Source organism: Lissotriton helveticus, chromosome 1_1, assembly GCF_964261635.1.
Source record: "Lissotriton helveticus chromosome 1_1, aLisHel1.1, whole genome shotgun sequence".
Lineage (NCBI taxonomy): Eukaryota > Metazoa > Chordata > Amphibia > Caudata > Salamandridae > Lissotriton > Lissotriton helveticus.
The window spans coordinates 1,334,821,990-1,334,844,283 of NC_136057.1; the positions used below are offsets into that span (position 1 = coordinate 1,334,821,990).

The following is a 22,294-nucleotide window of genomic DNA, read 5'->3' on the forward strand; positions in this document are numbered from 1 at the left end:
ACTGCTGCCACCTCTAAGGGGATATCTGCGGGGTCCACAGGACTCCCTGGACCCCTGCCAGAGGGCTGCAATCAGGAGGTGCACTGACAGTGTGCTACCTTTTCGTGATGCACTGTCAGTGTGCCTCCTGATGCTTTGCCTTTGCAGCTGGGTCCATAATAAGGCACAGAAGTAGAGAGATTCCATTATTTGCTTGGGGCCTCATCCCCAAGCAAATGGGGGATTCCCCCTTGAAATAGCACTGGCGCTACATGGGTGCCAGCGCTATCGGTATTACATATTACAGAAGGGACTGTACAAGCATCTGCTGTCCCTTCTGTAATACTAAAGAGGCCAAGGAACGCACATGCCCATTGCACCCCGGGGCACTTTTGATAACACAGCCCAGGTCTTCATAAGACATACAGAAATGAACTGAGAAGTCTCTTGGGGCAATGGCATGCTGGGTCTGTACTCTGGCAAGTACTAGAATTTTAAATTGCACTAATTTTGATAGACTAAGTTTTTAAAGTTACAATGCCATTTTGAAACACGTTGTGGAATCTCTTTCATGGGGAGAAGTATTTTTTCAACAGGTATAAATTCACAGAAAACAATGTACGAGAAAAGCGGCAAAATTCAGGAAGATGAACAACCACAAATAAGACCAAATGAATACGTTAATTTACATATTCATAACTGAATAGCAACCTGGACTGGCTGTGGAAGATTGGACAGAGAGTGGGTGAAAACAATTTATTAGCAGCATACCTACAAGTATTTGCAAGGAATGCTTACAAACAAATGGCAACCAGCTTTGGGCTAAAACAGCATTGTATACATTCTCAATCTTGGACTGCATATCCTCAATCAACCCCGATACATTGTGCAGGGGTATCGTTGGAGAACGGCTTATGGCAGCAAAGGATGAAATCAATATAACCCCCTGAGACCGAGCTGCCAACTGTTACTACATTCTCTCAGAGCAATAGATGTATTCCTACTGTCATCAGTTACCTTGGTTTCAAGTGTAAACATACCTGCTCCACCCCACACAGCTTCTCAACTGTCCCCTTGAAGTGCTTCATGCAATCTTCTGCAAGGTGCAAGTGAGTGGAGTACTACAGGGAGAGAAGAAAAGCAATCTGTGGCTATTAAAAATACACTGCAGTGCTTCAGAAGCACAAACATCAACAGGATTGGTAAAGCCAAGTTAGTACTGTCACCAGACACTCTAGAAGCTGAGATAACCTTCCCACTATTCCATCTGCTGAAATTTCACCTATATATGTAATACGCATATTATTTGAGCTTTGTGACTACACCCAACTGCATTCTCATTTGATGGCAATGTGTGTGCAGGCAGCTCTGAAAAAGGTCCCCAAGCCTAGTATGAAACACTAGAGTTATGCAACACCTACAGAGTGACTTTTCCAGTAATAGGACCCAAAATACAATAAATGTTCTAATCCTGACTTAACTTAATCTAGTTCACAGACACAGTCAGAGCCCTAAAAATTGACTGCAGTAGGGATATACATGAATCCTGATTCATTATGGGAGAATCACAGGGCTCTAGAACAAAATGCACTTCTGATCTCCATGTTCCAGCACTTTGAGAAAAAAACGAGGTACTTACCTTTGGCAAACTCTCTTTCTGGTAGATACTCCAACTGCAGACTTCTCAACTTTAAATATCTCCCAGGTGCCAGATTTGGCCCATAGATTATTTGTGGCAGTTCTCACATGAGCTGCTTGGTGGTGGTGTGTTAGTTTTTAAAACATAAATAAAAGGCATTGTCATTTTCAATGCCAATAGATTAAACTCTCGCAAATGCAAGACCAATTGCATTGCAAATGTTTGTTTGTAAAAGCGCCCCAAGCGCCATTAAAGTTAACGCTCGATATGGGGCGCTTTTACAAAAAAGGCATTTGTTTGTTAAGTTGACAAACAAAACAGTTTTTTTTATGTACAAGCACCCCATGCCATGCTTTAACTGTAATGTCGGCCACGCCACTTTCTTTAGACGCGTCTCATCTAAAGGAAGCTGCGCGGCCTCCATTAAAGTGAACATACGGTATGGGGCGCTTTTACAAAAAAAAAAGCCTTTGTTAAGCAGCATAGCGCGTGCAGAAATCCTGCGCTGTGCAGGGAGTATTTTTCAAAAATAAAGCGCAGCGTCCATAATCAGGCGCTGTGCTGTCAGGGAAACAGGGTGGGTTTGGGAGAGCCTGTCATGCTGGCAACAGCAGCTAGAATAAAGACAAAGGAAACAGTGCTCACAGGCTGTATATAAAACAGACTGTGTAACAACACAAGTAAAAAGTCCAGTACTCACGGGAGGTTACACATGCAGACAAGGCGGTGCTAAGGAGGGACTACTAAGCTTATTGATGAATCATCATCAAAACAACTTTATTTCGACTTCCCATAAACCATAAAAGTGCACAGTGCAGAGCAATATATATAATTAAAACATTAAAATACTCCTCCCAATTATTCATGAACCACAAGGAAACATTTATAAAGGACAGTAACAGGAGCAAATTGAAAAGATGGGCAGAGATTCAAGACAGCATGCCTCGCAGAGCAGCGCATGCGCTGCCCAGGCTCTACCTAATAAAAGGACATCTGACTGCTTTGCCTGAAAGGTCTCTACTCCAGGCAAAGCAGCAGTTCTCAAATTTGTCCAAGCCCCATGCAAAAAAATTGATTTAGTGGAGCCTTGAGAATTACATACACCACCTTGGTCGGCAAATCAAATGCAGTCAAATTCTACCACAGTCTCCATGCATGGATGTCCATGTTGCATAGATTCAGGTGATGGACCCTCTTGCTGAGACAGGACGACCTCCTGAAATGTCAGTACATAAGTAAAACAAATGTAAAAGTCTGATCAGAAGACATATGCTCACGTTCGAGTGCTGGGTACCACATGCTCCTTGCCCAATCCAGGCTACAAGAATGACTTAGTCCCGGTCGTTCTTGATTTTAGAGCTCTGGGCAAGAGTGGAAGTGGCAGGAGGGCGTACATATGTCTCCTCTTGTGGAAACACACACTTGCAAAACTGTGACGTTGCGTGTCCTCAACAGTGGCAAAAAGATCTAGCTACGGTTGCTCAGACTGGAGGAAGATGCCCTGCATGACCCCGGGATGGAAGATCCAATTGTGATCTAGGAGACAACGCCTGCTCAGTTCACCTGCTCTGGCGTTCAGGGACCCTGCTTGATGGTTGGCCACCAGAAAGATGCCCTGGAACCTTAGTCACCTTGGCAGGCAAATAGCCTTCTGGCTCAGGACCCAGGACCACAGTCAGCCCTGCTTGTTGCAGTATCACATGTCAGTGGTCCGTGAAACCTTGTTAGATAGCAGAAAGGCCTTCAGGGCCAGACGAATGGATCGCATCTCTCAGAGACTGATGTGGAGCTAGCAGTCCACTGGGGGCCAGAGTCCTCTGATTTCCACCGCCCCTAGGTGACTCTCTCTGTCCCCTCCTCTAACCCAGCAGTGATGTGTTTGTCACCACTGTTCGCTCCTTTGGGGAGGGTAGAGCGACCTGCAGAGGGACAAGCTGTGGTCACTGAACCACCACTGCAGATCTTGAGCGGCTTCCCCCTGAGATCAGAATGGTGTCGGAAAGGCAGCCATGTGGGGCAAGCACGTGCCTCTTGCTGTGGCTGACAAGGAGATTAACAAGGCAAGGAAACCAAAAGCCTCTGAGCCACCCTCTCCTGGATCCAGGAACTAGCCAGAAACATCTGGGTTATAGCTGAAATGCCCTTGACTCTTTGCTGAAGGGGGAAAACCCTGAACTCCACTGTACCCAGGACTGTCCCAGTGAGTGGAAGCCCCTGAAAGGGAATCTGATCGAACTTAGGCACATTTATGGTAGAACCCAACAATGTCAAATATTCGCCATCCTCCATAGGTGGTCCATGACGGACTACGGTGAGCCTGCCTTCGGCTGCCAGTCACAGAGGTATGGAAAAACAGCAACTCCCGGATTACCTCTGTAGCAGAATGGAGAGATACTCTTCAAAATGCATTCTGTTGTCAGAGGGATATTGGTTGGGAAGGAAATGGTGCAAAACGTTTTTTTAAATAATTTTCAAGACCCATCTGTCAGATATGATAGATTGTCAACTTGGAAGGAAGTGCTGGATCCCACATCCCACTGTGTGGGCATGCACCACTGAAGGAAAACTAAAGAGGGTTGTTGACTGTTGTAGCAGGGTAAGAATCTGTGGAAGACTGGTGCTCCTGCTGTCCTGCACCTTGCCTGCCAGACCCACATCCACAGCCAAAAGGACTGGGCTATCTGTTGCATCACTGATTGGGGTGGCTGCCTCTATCTATATGCCAGCACTCTGGTGTAGCCTCTACATTTTTGAAAGAGCTTCGGGAATTATTTTACAGGTGTCAACAGCCCCATTGATGTGCTTTCATTCTACTGTCTTTAAAGCGTTCCAAAGCAGAGTTCAAGTTCTCACCAAAAAGGCGGTCCATGAAACAGCAGGTCCATCAGGCAGGTTTAGCTTGCACATTGCTGGAAATCTCAGTGGACCTCATCTAGGGCATGTTGTTGAAGGACCCCACTGGTACCAACTGCCCTGCCAAGGCAATCTGAGATACCCAAATCATCGCAGACAACATATTTGGCTCCATCATGTATCATCTGGGCAAATGAGGCCAGATGAAAGGGCATGGGTTAATTGCCACAAAGACCGACTGTATTTATGCACCACAACGACAGACTGGCTGAAGAAAACAAATGTTTGCCAATGACGCTAATCTTTTCGAATCTTTATCTGAAGAATTGGAACCCAATTTACTCATTGAGGCCTGCACAATAAGGCTCTCTAGAGCGGGGTACATGGTTGAGAAAATCTAGGCCAACAGCTCCCAGTCTATGTCTGTCCACCAGCCTGTTCACAGGTGGGCAAGAACTTGGTTTCAACAATGTATCAATCAGAATATCCGGGAAGGCATAATTAAACGGATGAAAGCACTCAGATGCTGTTAGCATCAGCTACAGAATGTTTGTCAAAACATTTGTTTTAGTCTCAACAGAGAGCAGCTGTAACTTTACCACATTGGATATCCTCCAAATCACCCCTCCGAATGAGGCACTCTTGAAAGTTGGTGGTGCATGTGGCGAGACAAGCTCTGTCTCAGGAGAGGTGTTGAGCCCGCTGACATTCTGTAAATCATAGTACAAAGCATCATCCGTGTAATGAAGGGGAGCAAGTCATACCTTCCACCATCAACAACTCTGGTTGCATCCTACTTTGGCAGATCAGGGTCACAGCCGGAAAGATAATGGAGCCTTTGCTGATAGCTGTGACACAGTAGAGGTATAAGCTTAGAGTCAGGCTGCATGAGAACCTGTTATCCTGCAGCAATTTTGTAGGGAGGCATCGGTCGAGCGCTGGCTGACGTCAGTTCAGGGTCTAACATGGGCATCTGCACCTGATCATCCTCCGGAACCGGTGAGGTGGACGCAGCTGTTGAGGTCGCTTGAAGAAGAGTGGCTCATAGCACTATAATAGAAGTCTGTACTAGAGTTGGTATGTGTTGGACAGGCCACATGAAGGGCCGCTCTCCCCCGGCCCAACCAGGCCCGAACCAGCCACGCAAGTACCACACACCACCATTGCACGTCCACCGTCCCCGCAGGGACCCCTACACTCGAACCTGTTGACCGCGTAGGCCGACCCACTACCGGCCTGCGCGCCCATCCTGGGCGCCATCTTGGACACTCCACCACGAGGCCGCCTGGCCCCCGATCGACCTCAACCCTGGGCCTGGCCAGGCCTCAGACATTCCGGCACCAACATCCACCCAGGAGGTGAGCGGGCTACTTGGTCAGTCAATGGGAGCAAGAGGTGTCGATGGCTCTCCCCCGCCAAGTGCCGCTCGCCCATCGCCTCCCCGGGCGCTGGCTCCACCCCCCTGCTGGGTGTCTGAACCCCCTCATCCCGGACCTCCCGACCTCCAAGTGCGAGGGTCCGGACATCAAAGCACACCAGCCCTATAACTGGGGCAGCTCCAGAGCAGGACGGCAGTTGTATCTTGGAGTCGAGAGACGCAAAGAAGAACTCATCCTTGACGGACTACTGGCGCTGCCGTAGCTCTGTCTTGTGCACCATCGTCTTGCCTGCTGGCGCTGCCGCGGCTTTGGGAACCACCCTATCCTTCATCATCGTCGGGACCTGCTGGCGTGGCCGCGGACCGTTTGTAACCACCACCTTCATCGGGACCTGCTGGCTCTGCCGCGGACCGTCGTCTTCCTTTATCCATCTCGGGACCTGCTGGCTCCGCCGCGGCCCGTTCATCTACACCACCGAGCTCGAGGATTGAGAGCTATTTTCCATCTTTTTGGTAACAAGACTGTCCCGCTACCCTTTTCCCAAACAGAGACCAGAATAGAGGGGACCCCTGAGTCCAGACCTCCTTGTACCATTCTACCGTACTTGAAGAATTGTCTATAAAGTATCGTTGAACTTTATCATCGTGTGGTGTCCGTCTGTGGGGGGGAAGTTACTTGTCTGTACGATTCACTGGAGACGGCTCTCCCCGGAGACCTCTCCCCGTATCCTCGGCCGACCCTCCCGGTCCGTCTAACATTGGTGGCCAGCGACGGGATCCGAATCACCGCATAAACCGTACAGAGAGTAGCTCACCCCACGGCGAATCACGATGTCAACTAAAGACAGCGGATCAACGGAGAAATTCCAGATGGAGAAATTGGACGAATACAGCCATCGTGAACTTAAACAGTTCTGTATCGAATTAGGTATCGCTACCACCGGACTAAATACCAAAGATGACTTTAAGCAGGCCCTAGAATCTTGGGCAGAAACCGGGGCTGCCGGAACCCCCGATCAAGACATCGCAGCACAAACCCCCATGGCCCCTGAAGTACGAAGAACGGGTCTCTCGCCAGACGAGATCCAGGAACGAGAAAGAACCCGACTACACGAGCTGGAAATGGCCCGGCTCAAAATGGACGTTGAACTAAAGTTGGCCGAACAGAAAATCAACTTAGAGCACCTGCGTCTCCGAGAAGAAAGAGAGGAGAAACAGAGACAAAGGGAGCTCGAGGAAAAGAAACTGGCATATGAACATGAGCGGAAATTAGCTGAAATCGACCTACGCAAACAGAATAAAGAAACAGGGGTGCCCGAGCAACCCCACCCTCCCGGGGCAACAGAGAAGAAGGTACACATCCCCAAGGATGTCGTTCGAGAATACTTCCGAGAGGACGACATCCAGCAATGGTTTAAGGCCTATGAAATCGCTATGACTGCACACCGGATCGATAGAAGCGATTGGGGGGCCGGTCTGTGGGGGAGATTCCTCAATGAGGGCCGCGACGCCCTGCTGCAACTCCCGGACCAGCAGATGACCTCCTATGACCATATGAAAGCTGCACTCCTCACCCGCTATGGCCTCACACCCGAAATGTACCGTCAGAGGTTCCGAGACTGCACCCGCATCCCGGGTACAACTTGGGTGGACTATGTCAATTACTTTAGCCGAGCCTTCGAGGGCTGGATCAAAGGAAGCAAGGTCACAACCTACGAACAACTGTTCAATCTTATGGTATGGGAGCATCTGTCGAACAATTGCTTCATTGAACTTCGCCAGCACCTCCTCGACAGCAAGTTAACGGATCCCCGGCAGCTCGCAGCCGAAGCAGACCGGTGGGAGATCACCAGAGTGAGTCGAAATGGGTCCTCCGAACAGAACAGGAACAACAATGGTCAGCACCGTCCCCGAGGAGGTGGAGGCCAAGGACGCGGAAGGAGCAACGCTCCGGTCACCCCCACTACCAACACCACCCCCCCGGCCAACCGGGGCAGCACCCCAGCGCGACCGGGACATCGAGCCAATGTTACCTGCCATCGATGCCAACGAGTCGGACACTATGCAAACGACCCAAACTGCCCCCAGTACCAGAGCCCAAGACCCCGCCAAGTAGCCGCTGCTGCTCTGGGGGAGGAACAGATCTCAGAGGAACAAGAAGAATATGAACAGGAACACCAAGAATGGGAGCCAGCCGCCATGGCTCTCGCCTGCCTAGGGGGGAGAGACATGGTCCCGCGGGTCCCCCTACCCGCTAATACCCAGAAGTACGGCCAATGGGTGGGCATCAATGGACGCCGGGCTGAAGCCCTTCGTGACACTGGGGCCAGTATAACAGCCGTCCGCTGTCACCTGGTGACCCCCGAACAATACTTACCAAACATTCTCTGCCCTGTACGTTCAGCCGATAACTCAGAAAGTCTGTGTCGGATGGCCTGCGTCCCCTTCGAATGGGGAGGGGTCTCCGGCATGTTGAAGGTGACGGTCCGAGATGATGCCCCCGTAGACTGCCTCCTGGGTAATGACCTGGAAAGCTCTCCATGGGCAGCAGTCGAACGAAAAGAGCACCTGGGGATGCTGGGCGTCCCGGACTGGGCGTGCGTCACCACCCGGTCCATGACCGCCCGTACCAACACCCGCTCAGAGGAACTCGAATGGCCGGCGCCACCGCCTCCGGTCGCCCCCGCCGAAACCACCGACCGTGACGTCCCCCCCGAACCAGCTCAACCTCCAGACCTCGCTAACCTCGACCAGTGGCCTCAAGAGGGGGGGCCCACGCAAGAACAATTTCGCCAAGAACAAAAGACCTGTCCCTCCCTCGAGGGACTCCGCCAGCAAGCGCTAGCCCAAAGCGCAGGGGATACCTCCGGAACTCACTGGGTCTACTGGGACAATGATCTGCTGTACAGTGAGCAAAGAATCGCGGAGCTGGGGGCCAGTCGAGTCCTAGTGGTACCCCTCCGTTTTAGAGACTTTCTGCTAAACCTGGCCCACGATGTCCCCCTGGCAGGACACTTGGGTCAAGACAAAACCTATAGCCGCCTGGTGACCCATTTCTTCTGGCCCAAAATGAGGGACAATGTACACCAGCATTGCCGATCTTGCCCCACGTGCCAAGCCAGTGGGAAGAGCGGCCGCAAACTGAAAGCCCCCCTGCAACCTTTTCCCGTGGTCACCACCCCGTTCGAGAGGGTCGGGATCGATATCGTAGGGCCCCTGGACCCGCGCACAAAACAAGGCCATCGATTCATCCTGGTGCTAGTGGACCACGCCACCCGCTACCCGGAGGCTGTTCCCCTGCGGACTGTGACAGCCCCGGTAGTCGGCCGGGCTCTGATGGGGATCTTCTCCCGGGTGGGCTTCCCCCGGGAGGTCGTCAGTGACAGAGGCACGAACTTTATTTCGAAATATATGAAATCTCTCTGGCAACAGTGCGGGGTTACCTACCGGTTCACGACCCCCTATCACCCTCAAGGAAACGGACTCGTTGAGCGGTTCAACCGCACGCTCAAAGGGATGATCGGGGGGTTGGAAGAGCCCCTCCGTCGCCAGTGGGATGTGCTGCTGCCGTGCCTCCTCTTCGCATATCGAGAGGTTCCCCCAGAAGTCCCTGGGCTTCAGCCCATTTGAACTGCTATATGGACACCCCGTACGCGGGCCGCTCAGCCTAGTTAAGGAAGGCTGGGAGATGCCCCCTCTAAAGAACCCACCAGATGTTTTCCGCTACCTCCTAACACTCCGCAACCAGACCCGGCGATTCCGAGAACTAGCAAAAGCCAACCTAGAGGCCAGTCAGGAGGACATGAAAAGGTGGTATGACCGGAATGCCTCCTCCATCGAATTTGAACCTGGGCAACAGGTATGGGTGATGTCCCCCACCGAACCCTGCGCCCTACAAGACAAGTGGACAGGGCCCTTCAAAGTGGTCGAGCGCAAGGGTCCGGCTACCTATCTCATCGACTTGGAATCTTCCCGGAACCCCCTCCGGGTCCTCCACGCTAACAGACTGAAACCGCACTTTGTACGGACAGAACTCAGCCTCCTGATGGCCACAGACAATGGGGCTGAAGAGGACTCCGAGCCCCTCCCGGACCTAGTACGAACGCGGGAGAAAGACGGTTCCGTAGAGGGGGTCCGACTCTCAGAGGCCCTCACCCGAGAGCAACACCAGGAGTGCCAAGTGCTCCTGTCACAATTCGCCAGCCTGTTCTCCCTCACCCCAGGGGTCACTTCCTGGTGTACGCACGATGTGGACACTGGGGACAGCCCCCCTATCCGCCACCGGGCCTACCGCGTACCAGATCGGGTACGGGCCTGCATCCAGGAGGAAGTAGCCAAAATGCTCACGCTCGGGGTCATCGAGCCCTCAGACAGCCCCTGGGCCAGCCCGGTAGTACTGGTCCCCAAAGCAGCTGCCCCCGGCACCACAACAGAACTCCGGTTCTGCGTCGACTACCGGGGCTTGAATGCGGTCACCAGGACAGACGCACATCCCATCCCCCGGGCAGATGAACTAATCGACCGCATGGGAGCTGCCCGCTACCTCAGTATCTTCGACCTGACGGCGGGCTACTGGCAAATCGGCCTCACACCCCGGGCACAAGAACGTTCTGCCTTTTCCACTCCCGATGGCCATTACCATTTCACAGTCATGCCCTTCGGCATGAAGAATGCCCCAGCAACATTCCAACGGCTCGTCAATCAGGTCCTGGCGGGGCTCGAAGGATTCAGCGCCGCCTACTTAGACGACATCGCTGTATACAGCAACCAGTGGTCCGAGCACCTCCACCACCTCCGAGCAGTGCTGCACGCCCTTCAGCAAGCTGGCCTCACGATCAAGGCCAGCAAATGTCAAATTGGGCAAGGGTCTGTAACCTACCTCGGGCACCAGGTGGGAAGCGGCCTGGTGGCCCCTCTGCAGCTAAAAATTGCCGCCATCCAGTCCTGGCAGCCCCCCATTACCCAGACCGAGGTACGAGCCTTCCTGGGCCTCACGGGCTATTACCGAAGGTTCGTGAAAGACTATGGTACTATCGTGAGGCCCCTCACAGAGCTCACGTCAAAAAATCAGCCCCAGAAAGTCAACTGGACCCCAGAGTGTCAAGCTGCATTTGAACAATTGAAAGCCGCCATGTGCTCCGCCCCTGTGCTCCAGGCCCCCGACTACAGCCGGGAGTTCATCGTCCAGACGGATGCCTCCGACCATGGCATTGGGGCAGTCCTGTCTCAAGTGAACACCGAGGGCCGTGATCAGCCGGTGGCCTTCATCAGCCGGCGACTCCTACCACGGGAACAACGCTGGAGCACCATAGAGAGGGAGGCCTTCGCGGTGGTATGGGCCCTCAAGAAGCTCCGGCCCTACCTTTTTGGCACACCCTTTCGGGTACAGACCGACCACCGACCCCTGCAGTGGCTGATGCAGATGCGGGGGGAAAACCCGAAGTTACTACGCTGGTCCATCTCCCTACAAGGGATGGACTTCACAGTTGAACATCGGCCTGGGCCAGATCACGCCAACGCAGATGGCCTGTCCCGGTTCTTCCGCCTCGACGAGAAGAGTCCCCAAGAGAATGGGTAACTCTCCCCGCCTTCAGCTGGGGGGGACGCATGTTGGACAGGCCACATGAAGGGCCGCTCTCCCCCGGCCCAACCAGGCCCGAACCAGCCACGCAAGTACCACACACCACCATTGCACGTCCACCGTCCCCGCAGGGACCCCTACACTCGAACCTGTTGACCGCGTAGGCCGACCCACTACCGGCCTGTGCGCCCATCCTGGGCGCCATCTTGGACACTCCACCACGAGGCCGCCTGGCCCCCGATCGACCTCAACCCTGGGCCTGGCCAGGCCTCAGACATTCCGGCACCAACATCCACCCAGGAGGTGAGCGGGCTACTTGGTCAGTCAATGGGAGCAAGAGGTGTCGATGGCTCTCCCCCGCCAAGTGCCGCTCGCCCATCGCCTCCCCGGGCGCTGGCTCCACCCCCCTGCTGGGTGTCTGAACCCCCTCATCCCGGACCTCCCGACCTCCAAGTGCGAGGGTCCGGACATCAAAGCACACCAGCCCTATAACTGGGGCAGCTCCAGAGCAGGACGGCAGTTGTATCTTGGAGTCGAGAGACGCAAAGAAGAACTCATCCTTGACGGACTACTGGCGCTGCCGTAGCTCTGTCTTGTGCACCATCGTCTTGCCTGCTGGCGCTGCCGCGGCTTTGGGAACCACCCTATCCTTCATCATCGTCGGGACCTGCTGGCGTGGCCGCGGACCGTTTGTAACCACCACCTTCATCGGGACCTGCTGGCTCTGCCGCGGACCGTCGTCTTCCTTCATCCATCTCGGGACCTGCTGGCTCCGCCGCGGCCCGTTCATCTACACCACCGAGCTCGAGGATTGAGAGCTATTTTCCATCTTTTTGGTAACAAGACTGTCCCGCTACCCTTTTCCCAAACAGAGACCAGAATAGAGGGGACCCCTGAGTCCAGACCTCCTTGTACCATTCTACCGTACTTGAAGAATTGTCTATAAAGTATCGTTGAACTTTATCATCGTGTGGTGTCCGTCTGTGGGGGGGAAGTTACTTGTCTGTACGATTCACTGGAGACGGCTCTCCCCGGAGACCTCTCCCCGTATCCTCGGCCGACCCTCCCGGTCCGTCTAACAGTATGGATCCTATGTTGGGTCTTAAAGAGACAGCGAGAACCAGGGAGGGATACACTGGCAGAAACTCGACTGGAGGCCTTTATGCTTCTGTAGGCCCTGAAGGCTTGACAGAGGGAGGTAGACGTTACCTGAATATTTGCAGCAGAGACTCTTTGACGTGCTGGAACTGCTGCAGAGTTGACAACCGCTTGGGGTACCTGAAGCGAGTTGGGACTACCTGAGGAATTGTTCCGTGCCCACAACATAATGCGACTTACATCTTGAGAACATTGTGCCATTTTGGAGTCGAAGCAGCGGAATGGGGTTGAGTTCTGCGTTAATGGTTACGTGAGTGGACCCATGACGGAGTCCGGTCCTGTGACTTTGAGCAGGATCTACGCGAAGGACGCAACTCCTCTTTCTGCTGAGTGGCGAACAGCTTCACCTCTCAGTCTCAAATCGTTTTAGGTGCATGAGGGCGCACTTATTGCAAGACTTAAGAATTGTGACCCACGCCCATACACCCAAGACACATTGCACAAGGATCCATGACCACCACCTGCTTTTTACAGTTGTGGCAGGGTGTGAGTCCTGTCATTTTTGGTGAGAACATAGCTTCCTAGCACAGTGTTAAAAGCAAGGTAATCCTCAGTAAATCTGGAAAATTAGGGGGAGGAGCGCCGATCTGCTTCTGAAAGCGCAGAAATAAAGGAAGTGATGTCGGTGCACAGAGGTGGGACTTATATGCAGCTTCAAACCGTCATTTTCAGGGCGAAATGTGGAGCCAATATGGAGCAGCATGGAGGAGCACTGCTACAAAAAAAAATCTCCAGATCTAATCTGGCACTTGGCGGATATTCTAAAGTGAGGAATCAGTGGTTAGTATCCATTAGAAAAAGCATATAGCCAAAGACCAATAAGCTCGAGGACCCTCATTCTAGTTTTGAGATAATTAGGGATGTCACTTCTACGTTGCTGGGCCACTCCCCCAGTCCTGGGTTCTCATCTGAAGCACCCACAGTCCTTCCAGAACAGATACCCCATAGTTCAATCAGAGCACCCAAATCTTGATCTGCTGAAGTCTTGGCCTGAAAGCAGTTTCTAATTTCTGAGTATCAGGCCTTACACAAATCTACAAATGGTGATCTGCTTTATTCTCTGAATCCCCAAGTTGATCTGTCAAAAAACTTCAGACCTGAATTTAAAAAAAACTTTTACTACTCTAATCTTTCGGTGCGGCACAGCTTTGCAAATTAACCTAAACCCTGATCAGCCACAACACCAATACACACTGTTATTCAGTATATGAAAACAAATACATGTAAAGTGAAACGGAGCTGTGTTTCTAACCAACACAAATCCAAGATCATCTGCAGCAGCATGCACTACTTGATATCGCTGCCCCAGCTTGCACATGTCCCTTGGCAAGCCGTCCGCTAAATACACTCTCACAACCCCGAGCTTACCTGGATGTACAATACATGATGTAAGTAACTTATTTCTATAAAATTCTTTTAGATGATCAAGAATACAGATTTGTTGTGGTGGAGACACTACTGTTCAGATTCCTGCATACACTTCGGGGAGTGCTTTATTGAATAGCCAGCATGAATTATTAGAGGTGAGTAACTTCTAACACAGCCATTGCAATGAGAGGTCTGTGCACCTAGGTTTAATTTCACTTTCCCCACCATTGATTAAAAAGGTCAGAACGCAGAGTACTAGCCACAAAAGTAAATTTCACCTTGTTCAGCTCCTTTTGGTACTGGGGCATCTTCTTTAGGATCTGAGACAGGTCTTTAATGTTGGCCTGGGAGTAAGAAAAGAGATGGCATAGTCACAACACTCAGATGCTATTATCACATTTTTAAATTCGGAGAGCAAACATGTCAAGAAGGCAACAAGCACACAATATGGGCAGCAATGCACAACTAAGAAAGGACACAGAAAACATGTACCAGAAGGCAAGTCATGCTAAGAATCAATTAAAAGTAAAAAAAAAATAAGAGAAAAGTCCTATCTAAAGGGCTATATGTTTGATCTGTTAAACACTGAGCAACCTCTAAGATGGGAAAGGATTTCAACTATATCCTGAATGACATCAGCTGTATATGAATCGAAGTGTTAGACCCTACGTCAAGTATGCAACCCTGAATGGTGTTCTCTTACTTTGGGACATTTAAAGCAATAACTATATATTCATATTTTCAGATTTCTCTAGTCAAGAAGGGACGCAAACACATCTTATTAAAATGTCCGGGGTATAAGTAAGTGTGGACTGGAAATCTGTGACTGTTTCTTCAGGTATGGTAGAGGTGATACACAGGTGACATGAGGGCCAACTAGTGGTCTACCCCCTCACAGTGGCACAACTACCCTATCCACAACTGTTTTAAGATATGTTTATCAAGTAAGATTTTGTTTATCTCAATTTTCAATATCATGAGATCACGGATATAAGTAACTTGCAATACCAATACTTTTTATCTAGTGGAGTGCATACAGGATATACTGTTTAAGCAGCAAAACAGATTGCTGAAAGTTTAGCAAAAAACCCTCTAATATTAGATATAAGAAAAGCAAAATGTTTTTAGTTTGAGGTAGAATGTTTATTGTTGAAAACAACAATGTAATTGCATTTATATAGCACATGTCAAAATTCAGGGAAAAAACACCAAACAATGTTCCCGTACACATTTTTAAAAGTATATAGCAGTTATGATTCAAAGATCTGATATATAGGGCAAATGTCTATAACTGCACATATCAGTTGGACCGGGTTTTGTTGGCACCAACAATTAATAAAAAATAATTCCTAGATATACAACACACCTATTGTATTTGCTTGGTCTCTAGGTACTGATAATAGGTGTTGATTGTTAACAAACTAAACAGTTCTTTTCTTAGTGCCTTTAGAATGAAAATAGGCTTATTAGACCCTCCAGGAACTGAACCTGTAACCAAGTTACACATAGATCTCTAAAATGGAGGCATAGTCAACATTGCTCTATTTGAAGTGCTGCTCCATAGATTGGATTTTGGCCACTCTTTATCAATGGAATGTGTTGACACAATTTTTGCAACTGGTGTAATACCTGCTTTTATCCATCTTTTGGTTACTTTAGGTTAATAGTGCCTTGGAAAACGCCGTTACGGACTCACTGAGATGACAGACGAATTATTGAGATAGTGCAAATACAACACTCTACAAGTTTTCTAGCTGTACACAGATTAAATACAGCTGAAGAACTTACTTTATAAGCAAATCATTCTCTATCAGAGCAATTTTTGCTACCACAAAATTTACAGATCCTGTATTGGATACCTCTCCCATATGAAAGAAAGCATTATTGTCAGCTTCAAATTCATTCGTCCTGAAGATGGTCTGAAAGACTCAAGCAGAACAGACCGAAACGTCGACTTCTTCTATTTCCATAGGAATTTTACATCCTGCAGCATTATTTTTTCTCATTGAGAGAATTGTTGCTTTCAAACTGATTTGGAATAGTTGTACACATGTATTGTTAGGATTATTTGATTTCTGCTTCCCTACATGATTTTTTGCTGAATGATTTTATTCATTTATATATTTGTACTCCTTTTTGCATCAAAAATATATAAAATAAGATATATTCTACCAACATTACTAGGTTCTCCAGTGTGTTATTCGTCTCATTTTTTGCCCTGTGTTGTCACTTCGGTGATAATTCCATTTGGACTAACCCTATGATTTATCCTTGAATCACTTAAATATATTGCCAAACAAATCCCTTTGTAGGCCTCTATTACTATTTACATTATGCGGATGACGTCAACCTGATGGATCTAACCCTGATAGGACTTCAAAGGTATCTTGATGAGTTAGTATGCAATGCAGATGATCATTTTCTAAAAATAAATACAGCAATAAGTAAAATTATGATTTTTATTTATCGGGCTGTAGAGTTAGGAAGAATATGCATTGGTCCATGGGGAAAGACAAACTTGATGTAGTGAAATTCAACCAATACCTAGGAAGAATTTTTACATCCAGATGCTCTAGCAGTTATCACACAGACCAATGTAGAAGTAAAGCAATATCTCAGGCAAGCGCAACTGGTAGATTATACAAATGTTGCGGGGAAAGACACTTTGCACATGTTTTATCAGTATAGAAAATTAAAATCCCACCCGTACTGAGTGACATTTGTGAACTAGTGGACGAGCAGCACTGGGTTTATTTTGAAAAGGTAGAGGAGTGTATTTGGCACCAGATCTGTAATTTGAACAGAGCAGCCCTTCTAGCGCCGATCCGGGTTGAATTTGGGCTCCTCTCGACCTATGTGTTCGCCATGGCTGCTTGTTAGAGATGGAGTAATGCCTTACTGAACAGCGCTGAAAACCCTTTAGGGCAGCACTAAGACAGGAAATATTTGCAAGTCTGAAGGGGAAAACCGTTGTTTTCAGGAATTAAGTGAAAGCGGCAGACTTATTTGGGATTAGGCTTAGTAGTGTAGGCTTTTTACCAAAACAAGCTCTAAAAACGCTAATTAAAAAGACCGTTTATGAAGTCTTTTTTGATGACTCCTATCCCCCCCTCTTCTTTCTGTGGGAAACCCACCAAAAATATTCAATTTAATTGCTTCTCCTTCCCCCAAAGTTCCTGCAAGCTCCTCCAATATCTTCACCATCTTATCTGCAGTGTTTTTCATGTTCCTTTATCACCTTTCCACTTCTTGTCCTGTACTTCTGATAACCCATTATTCTTTATCACTCAAGTCTTCATCACTCATTTCGTCTGCTTTCTGCTCTGCGTGGTTGTCTTTCAGATGTACTTCTTCTGGAGTCAAGGTAGTCAAAGTAAGGCCACACTAACAGCCTTAGAATAATAAAGGCAGTCCTACTAATGGCAGGATGTTTACTATGCTAATCATGATAACATCACTGAGCTGAAGGACTATATGAACATATTTCCACCAGTCCCAATTTTGTCTTCCCACTCTTGTTTCTTTTTTTATTTAATGTATTTATTTGTGCTATTCTTTGTAATTTTGGATTTGGAAGACATTTTTAAGGGTTTTTCCTTTTGGCCAAATCTGGGATTCAGTACCAGGTAGTTTGCGGTTTGGACTAATTATTCACACTATTTTTCTTTAAAAGAGCCAATCTCCATAATGTTTCCAGGATGACACAAGTTTTCACTCTTTTGTGTCCGTCTGGGAGAGTCTTTAATTTGGTTCTTCAGCCCTATTAGACTCTCTCTGCTCAGTTATCTTTTTCAGGCAGTAGTATTAATAACATATCTGAGAATGTACATAACTAACAGGAGACTAGAAATAAGCCAGCTATCTTTAACTTCTTGACCCAAGAGGGAGCCCTTCTTTAATGCTGTGGCAACAGGCAGTTGTGCCGTATCGTACACAGCACGTTCATGGTGTTTTAGATGATGATGCCTGTAAGAAATGGGGTTACCAAATCTCCAGGGGGGTAGCACGGAACCAAGCGGGCAGGCCAAACTTCGGAGGACATGTGAAGCACTCACGCAGTACCCACAGACGACACACCAGGTACACCACAAAAGAGGCAGGACACCAGCTTGAGTTGGAAAATTAGTAAGTAGTTTAGTATATCTCCAACCTGCAAGTCAAAAATGCATAAACACTGGTATCACAACACGGCGCCAACTGGCACCAGAGCCAAGTGTATCAGGGGGGATTATTTACATGGGAAGTAAGGGCTGAGTCCGTAAGTCCATATTTGAAATAAAGAAGAATGTGATTAAATTAACATTGAAACTGGGGCCTATATGGCGGGGCCAACTCAGGCTCTCATCCTTAGCCGTAAGCTGTAACTGCAAAATACCACATTAGCATAAGTACACACCGTGCACTATAACTCCAACCCGACCCCTGTAAGGGAAAACTTCATGGCATCACAGCAAATCTCAACAGACAGGAGCACCTGTAATAAAGCAGCAGGCTTCCTCATTAACATGGGATGTAACCAGGGGCCTGGAGTGACACGTCAGGCCAGCACAGGGGCAGGACACCTGCAGTAAAAGGGCACATCAACATTAGATATCGGTCTCATCACCTTAGGCCAGGGAGATGACCATCTCATCAGGTAAGTAGGCACCTTGTATGCAATAGAACCTTAGGCATACACATTACGCTGTGACATTAGGCATTTAACCATAAGCATATCAACACTGGCGCATTTTTCCTGAGCAATACCCTGGGCATCCAACACATTGCGCACCTCACCAGTGCCTACATTAGGCTCACTTAGGCAGGTAAATAACATCCGCAGGGGCCCACAACCTTATTTGTATAACAGCCTGGAATCAGCGTAGGATCAACTAACAGGCGTGAAACATCAATATACATTGGCATCCGTCATTAGCCACCAGACATCCCCAATCCTGGGCAGGGGACGCAGTACGCTAGGCATCCTGCTTTAGCATAAGGCTTGGCCCTAGCTCATGGAGGTCATGCAGGTAGCAGTCACATTTACACTAGGCCCAAATCACATTGAACCTGGGGGCATTTCTGCATTTAACATGTGCCTGACTCTAGGCCTGTGAACCTCAACATAGGACAATCCCTCCCCGGGGCATAGACATGCAGAAGGGACATCCATAATTCCTGGGGGGACCCTGGGGCAAGTGACGTATCGGGGCAGGAGTCAAGACCCTTCCTCTAGCCAGGGATTCACCCTACCCACTGTCTGTCACTCAGCACTTAAGGCGGGCTCCTGTCCAGTTCAGTCGCCTTGTGGGGGGCCACCGGGGCCAAGCAACAGTCTCCCAAGGGAGGGGGAGGGGTTAAGCACCGACCCTGTGCCCCGTTGCCCTCTCCACTCCCCACACAGTCTAATTAAGGCCCCACTCACCGGCAGTCCAGAGGATGACTCCTCTTCCCCTGCCGGGCTCACTCTCCTCCGTGGCTGGTGCGGGGCTTCCCTGTCCAACCGGGAGCCCCGCGGGACCCTGGCAGCACCTTCTCGCTGCTTCTGGTTTCACTTGGGCCCCTCCTACCTCACGGGGACCCGGGGCTTCAAGGCGGAGGGGGCAGGCACCGGCAATGTGCCTCGAGGCCCCCGCCGCGCAACACTCTCTGACGGGGCTCTCCTCACAACCGAGGGCTCTCTTCAGCTTCGAGGCGGAGGGGGGCAGGCACCGGCAATGTGCCTCGAGGCCCCCTCCTCCTCTCGATGGCAGGGCAGTCTCGCGGGCGGCTCTCCTTTCTCACCCGGGCCCCTCCTTCCTTCCGGGGACCCAGGGCTTCCGTCAGGCTCCTCCCGCCTCAGGACCGGTCAGGGCCAGAGCGGTGGCGTCGTGGGACAGAGGGAGGGCTCGCGGAGCTTCCCGAGCCCCCCGGGCGACGACAGGCTGTTCCTCTCCTGGTCCCGGGCCTCCAAAGGCTTCCCCGGGCCCAGGACCAATCGCAATGCAGCTTCGGAGGGGCCCGGCCACGCTATCAATCACCGTGCGGCAAGGGGGCGTGGCCTCGTGACGCGGCCGTCGGCCCCTGCCCCTTGACGGTGGTTCCCGGCCTCGCCGGCCTTGTGAGGCCTAAGACGGCCTTTCTCCTCAATGTGGGGGTGATGAGGCAGTCCCCGGGGCCTGGCGCGACGTTACACCCAGCAGCAAGGGGTATCCTCAGCCAGCACCGGGCCGCGGCGGGGATCTTCCTGGGTCCCGGAGCACCTCCCAGCAGCGCCGGACGGCGCAGACAATTCCGGGCCGCGACGGCGACTCCAGGCGGCACAACTGCAGGGTGGCCACCCGCTAAGGTAATTAAGGCGCGGCCGTTACATGCGAGGGCGGCACTCCTCCGTTTTCTGGGCCCGGGCTGCAGCGGTGAGTCAGGCAGCACCTCCTCGGTACAGCGCTTAGATAACGCAGCGCTCTGGGCACAGAAGCAGTTCTGGCAGCGGCGCTCTGGGAGCCCAGCACCTCAGGGCAACAACAATCTCTGGCGCCACACAGCGCTTCCAGGCAGCACAGCTCCTCTGGGCATAATCCTCCCCAGGCGGCGCTTGACAGATAATTCAAGACCTGGCCAGCACACCTCGCAAGGGGCGAACCGTTCTCCAGCCAGCCCCAGGAGCACACTCCTCACCTCCAGGGGGCTTCCTTTCGCGCCACGCTGGTGTGGTTCACGGTCCCCACAGTGTCAGGGACCTGGGTAGGGGCCCTCCTTTGTCAGGGACCATGGGGACAGCAGAGGGGGGGGGGTTTAGGGGTGCAGGGCCCAGCTCACAGGCCCATGTGGCGGTAGCATCTCGCCGCAGGTCCCCTCTCTTTCTTGTTCCAGCTCTGACTGACTCTCTGGTGGCACATACCCCTTACTTATACCCTCCTCCTAGGCAGTGCCAGAACCTTCTAGAATGTTGGCAAAGCTGGCCTAAACTGGCTCGAGGGGTTGAGCACCCTGGGTGCCAGGCTTTCCCTCCAAAAGCTTGGGGTGGCTGGGTAATAATACCTAGACCGTTGACCTATGACAGTCCGGTGGCAAAACCCATGGCCATGGCATCCATTTTAAACACAGAACATTTTAGTCAGGTGCATTTCTAAAATGGGGGAAATTTACAAGTGCTCACACCATTACATGACATTACATTTTAACACAGGGCAACTCCTACCACACATGGCCTATACAGGTTTATTACCATGGGGGAGACATCCTAGACAAGGGGGTCAAAAGCGAAAATTTTTGGGGGAAAGGCCAAGTCCAACAATGCCTCATATAGAATGTTGTCAGAGTGATGCTTTAGGGTATTTCTTTAATAAATACGATATATCTTAAGTTTTTAGAATATCACATTTTCTCTCATATGTTTTGCTTTAATGTATTAGTAGGGAGGTGTGGAGCATTTGACATGTCATGTACACGGCGTGTTAGATGATGTATCATATAAAATGTTGAGTCAAGAGTGATGTTTTAGAACATTAACTGGAGATGGGAGACTGAGTCTAAAAAGACACCTGATGCTGTATGGTGGATGAGGAGTTATATTCTCTAACTTGAATAAACAGTCTACAGATGATTACTACTACTTGTGGTCAACATTTTATTTCAGGCTACTATAGACAAGGCCAGAAGCAATTCAGTCTTTTCCGGATATTTGGTCATGAACAGCTCTTTGGGCTTTGTGTTTAAAAAAACACACAAACACATACACAGGTGGTTGTTGCCCCTCTAGTCTGTTCGAGAGCTAGGTAAATTAGAAAATGCAAGCGGTACAGACAACAAAGAGAAAAAGAGTTCACATGGAATTTAAAAAAAGGCAGAATGCTTATATAGATTTTGCACATGGAAAGCCAACGCATTGAAGAGCACACACAGTATACAAACACAGAGAAAACATACAGAATTTACAAAAAGAAACCATGCAGACAATCCAAAAGAAAAATAAAACAGAACAGATTGCAAATAGCAGAGAATGGAAATCCAGGATGCATCCTGAGGACAGTCCATTCCAATGGCATGCAAAGGAATAGGGTGACCTTGGAATTCAAACACAGCCTAGCACGTAAGGCATACGGAAAATATACAAACAAGAAATGAAAAATGCAAACAAATGGCTTGCACAGTTAGAAGGCATAGAGAGAACACAATGCAAACACAAAAGCATATAAGGGATGCACACTGAGGGAACACAAAAGCAGACACAAAAATACATTAAAAGCAAACACATAGAGCATACATGAAATACAAACACAAAAACAGGAAGAATGCAAATACTGACAATGCCATAGAATATCAAAAAGAGGGTGAATATGGAATGCATTCGAAAAAGTCACACAAGTACAAAAGAGGG

The 22,294-nt window shown here is 49.8% G+C and overlaps 1 protein-coding gene across 1 annotated transcript in view; it reads right to left on the reverse strand.

Moving 5' to 3' along the window:
- Window positions 1-22,294, reverse strand: part of STXBP2 (syntaxin binding protein 2) — a 326,348-nt gene that overhangs the window by 61,153 nt on the left and 242,901 nt on the right. Inside the window, exons 12-13 of the mRNA XM_078682512.1 lie at window positions 14,235-14,300; window positions 1,020-1,100 (exon numbers count right to left, since the gene is read on the reverse strand). Of these exons, the coding sequence (XP_078538638.1) occupies window positions 1,020-1,100; window positions 14,235-14,300 (147 nt within the window). The remainder of the gene's footprint in view (window positions 1-1,019; window positions 1,101-14,234; window positions 14,301-22,294) is intronic.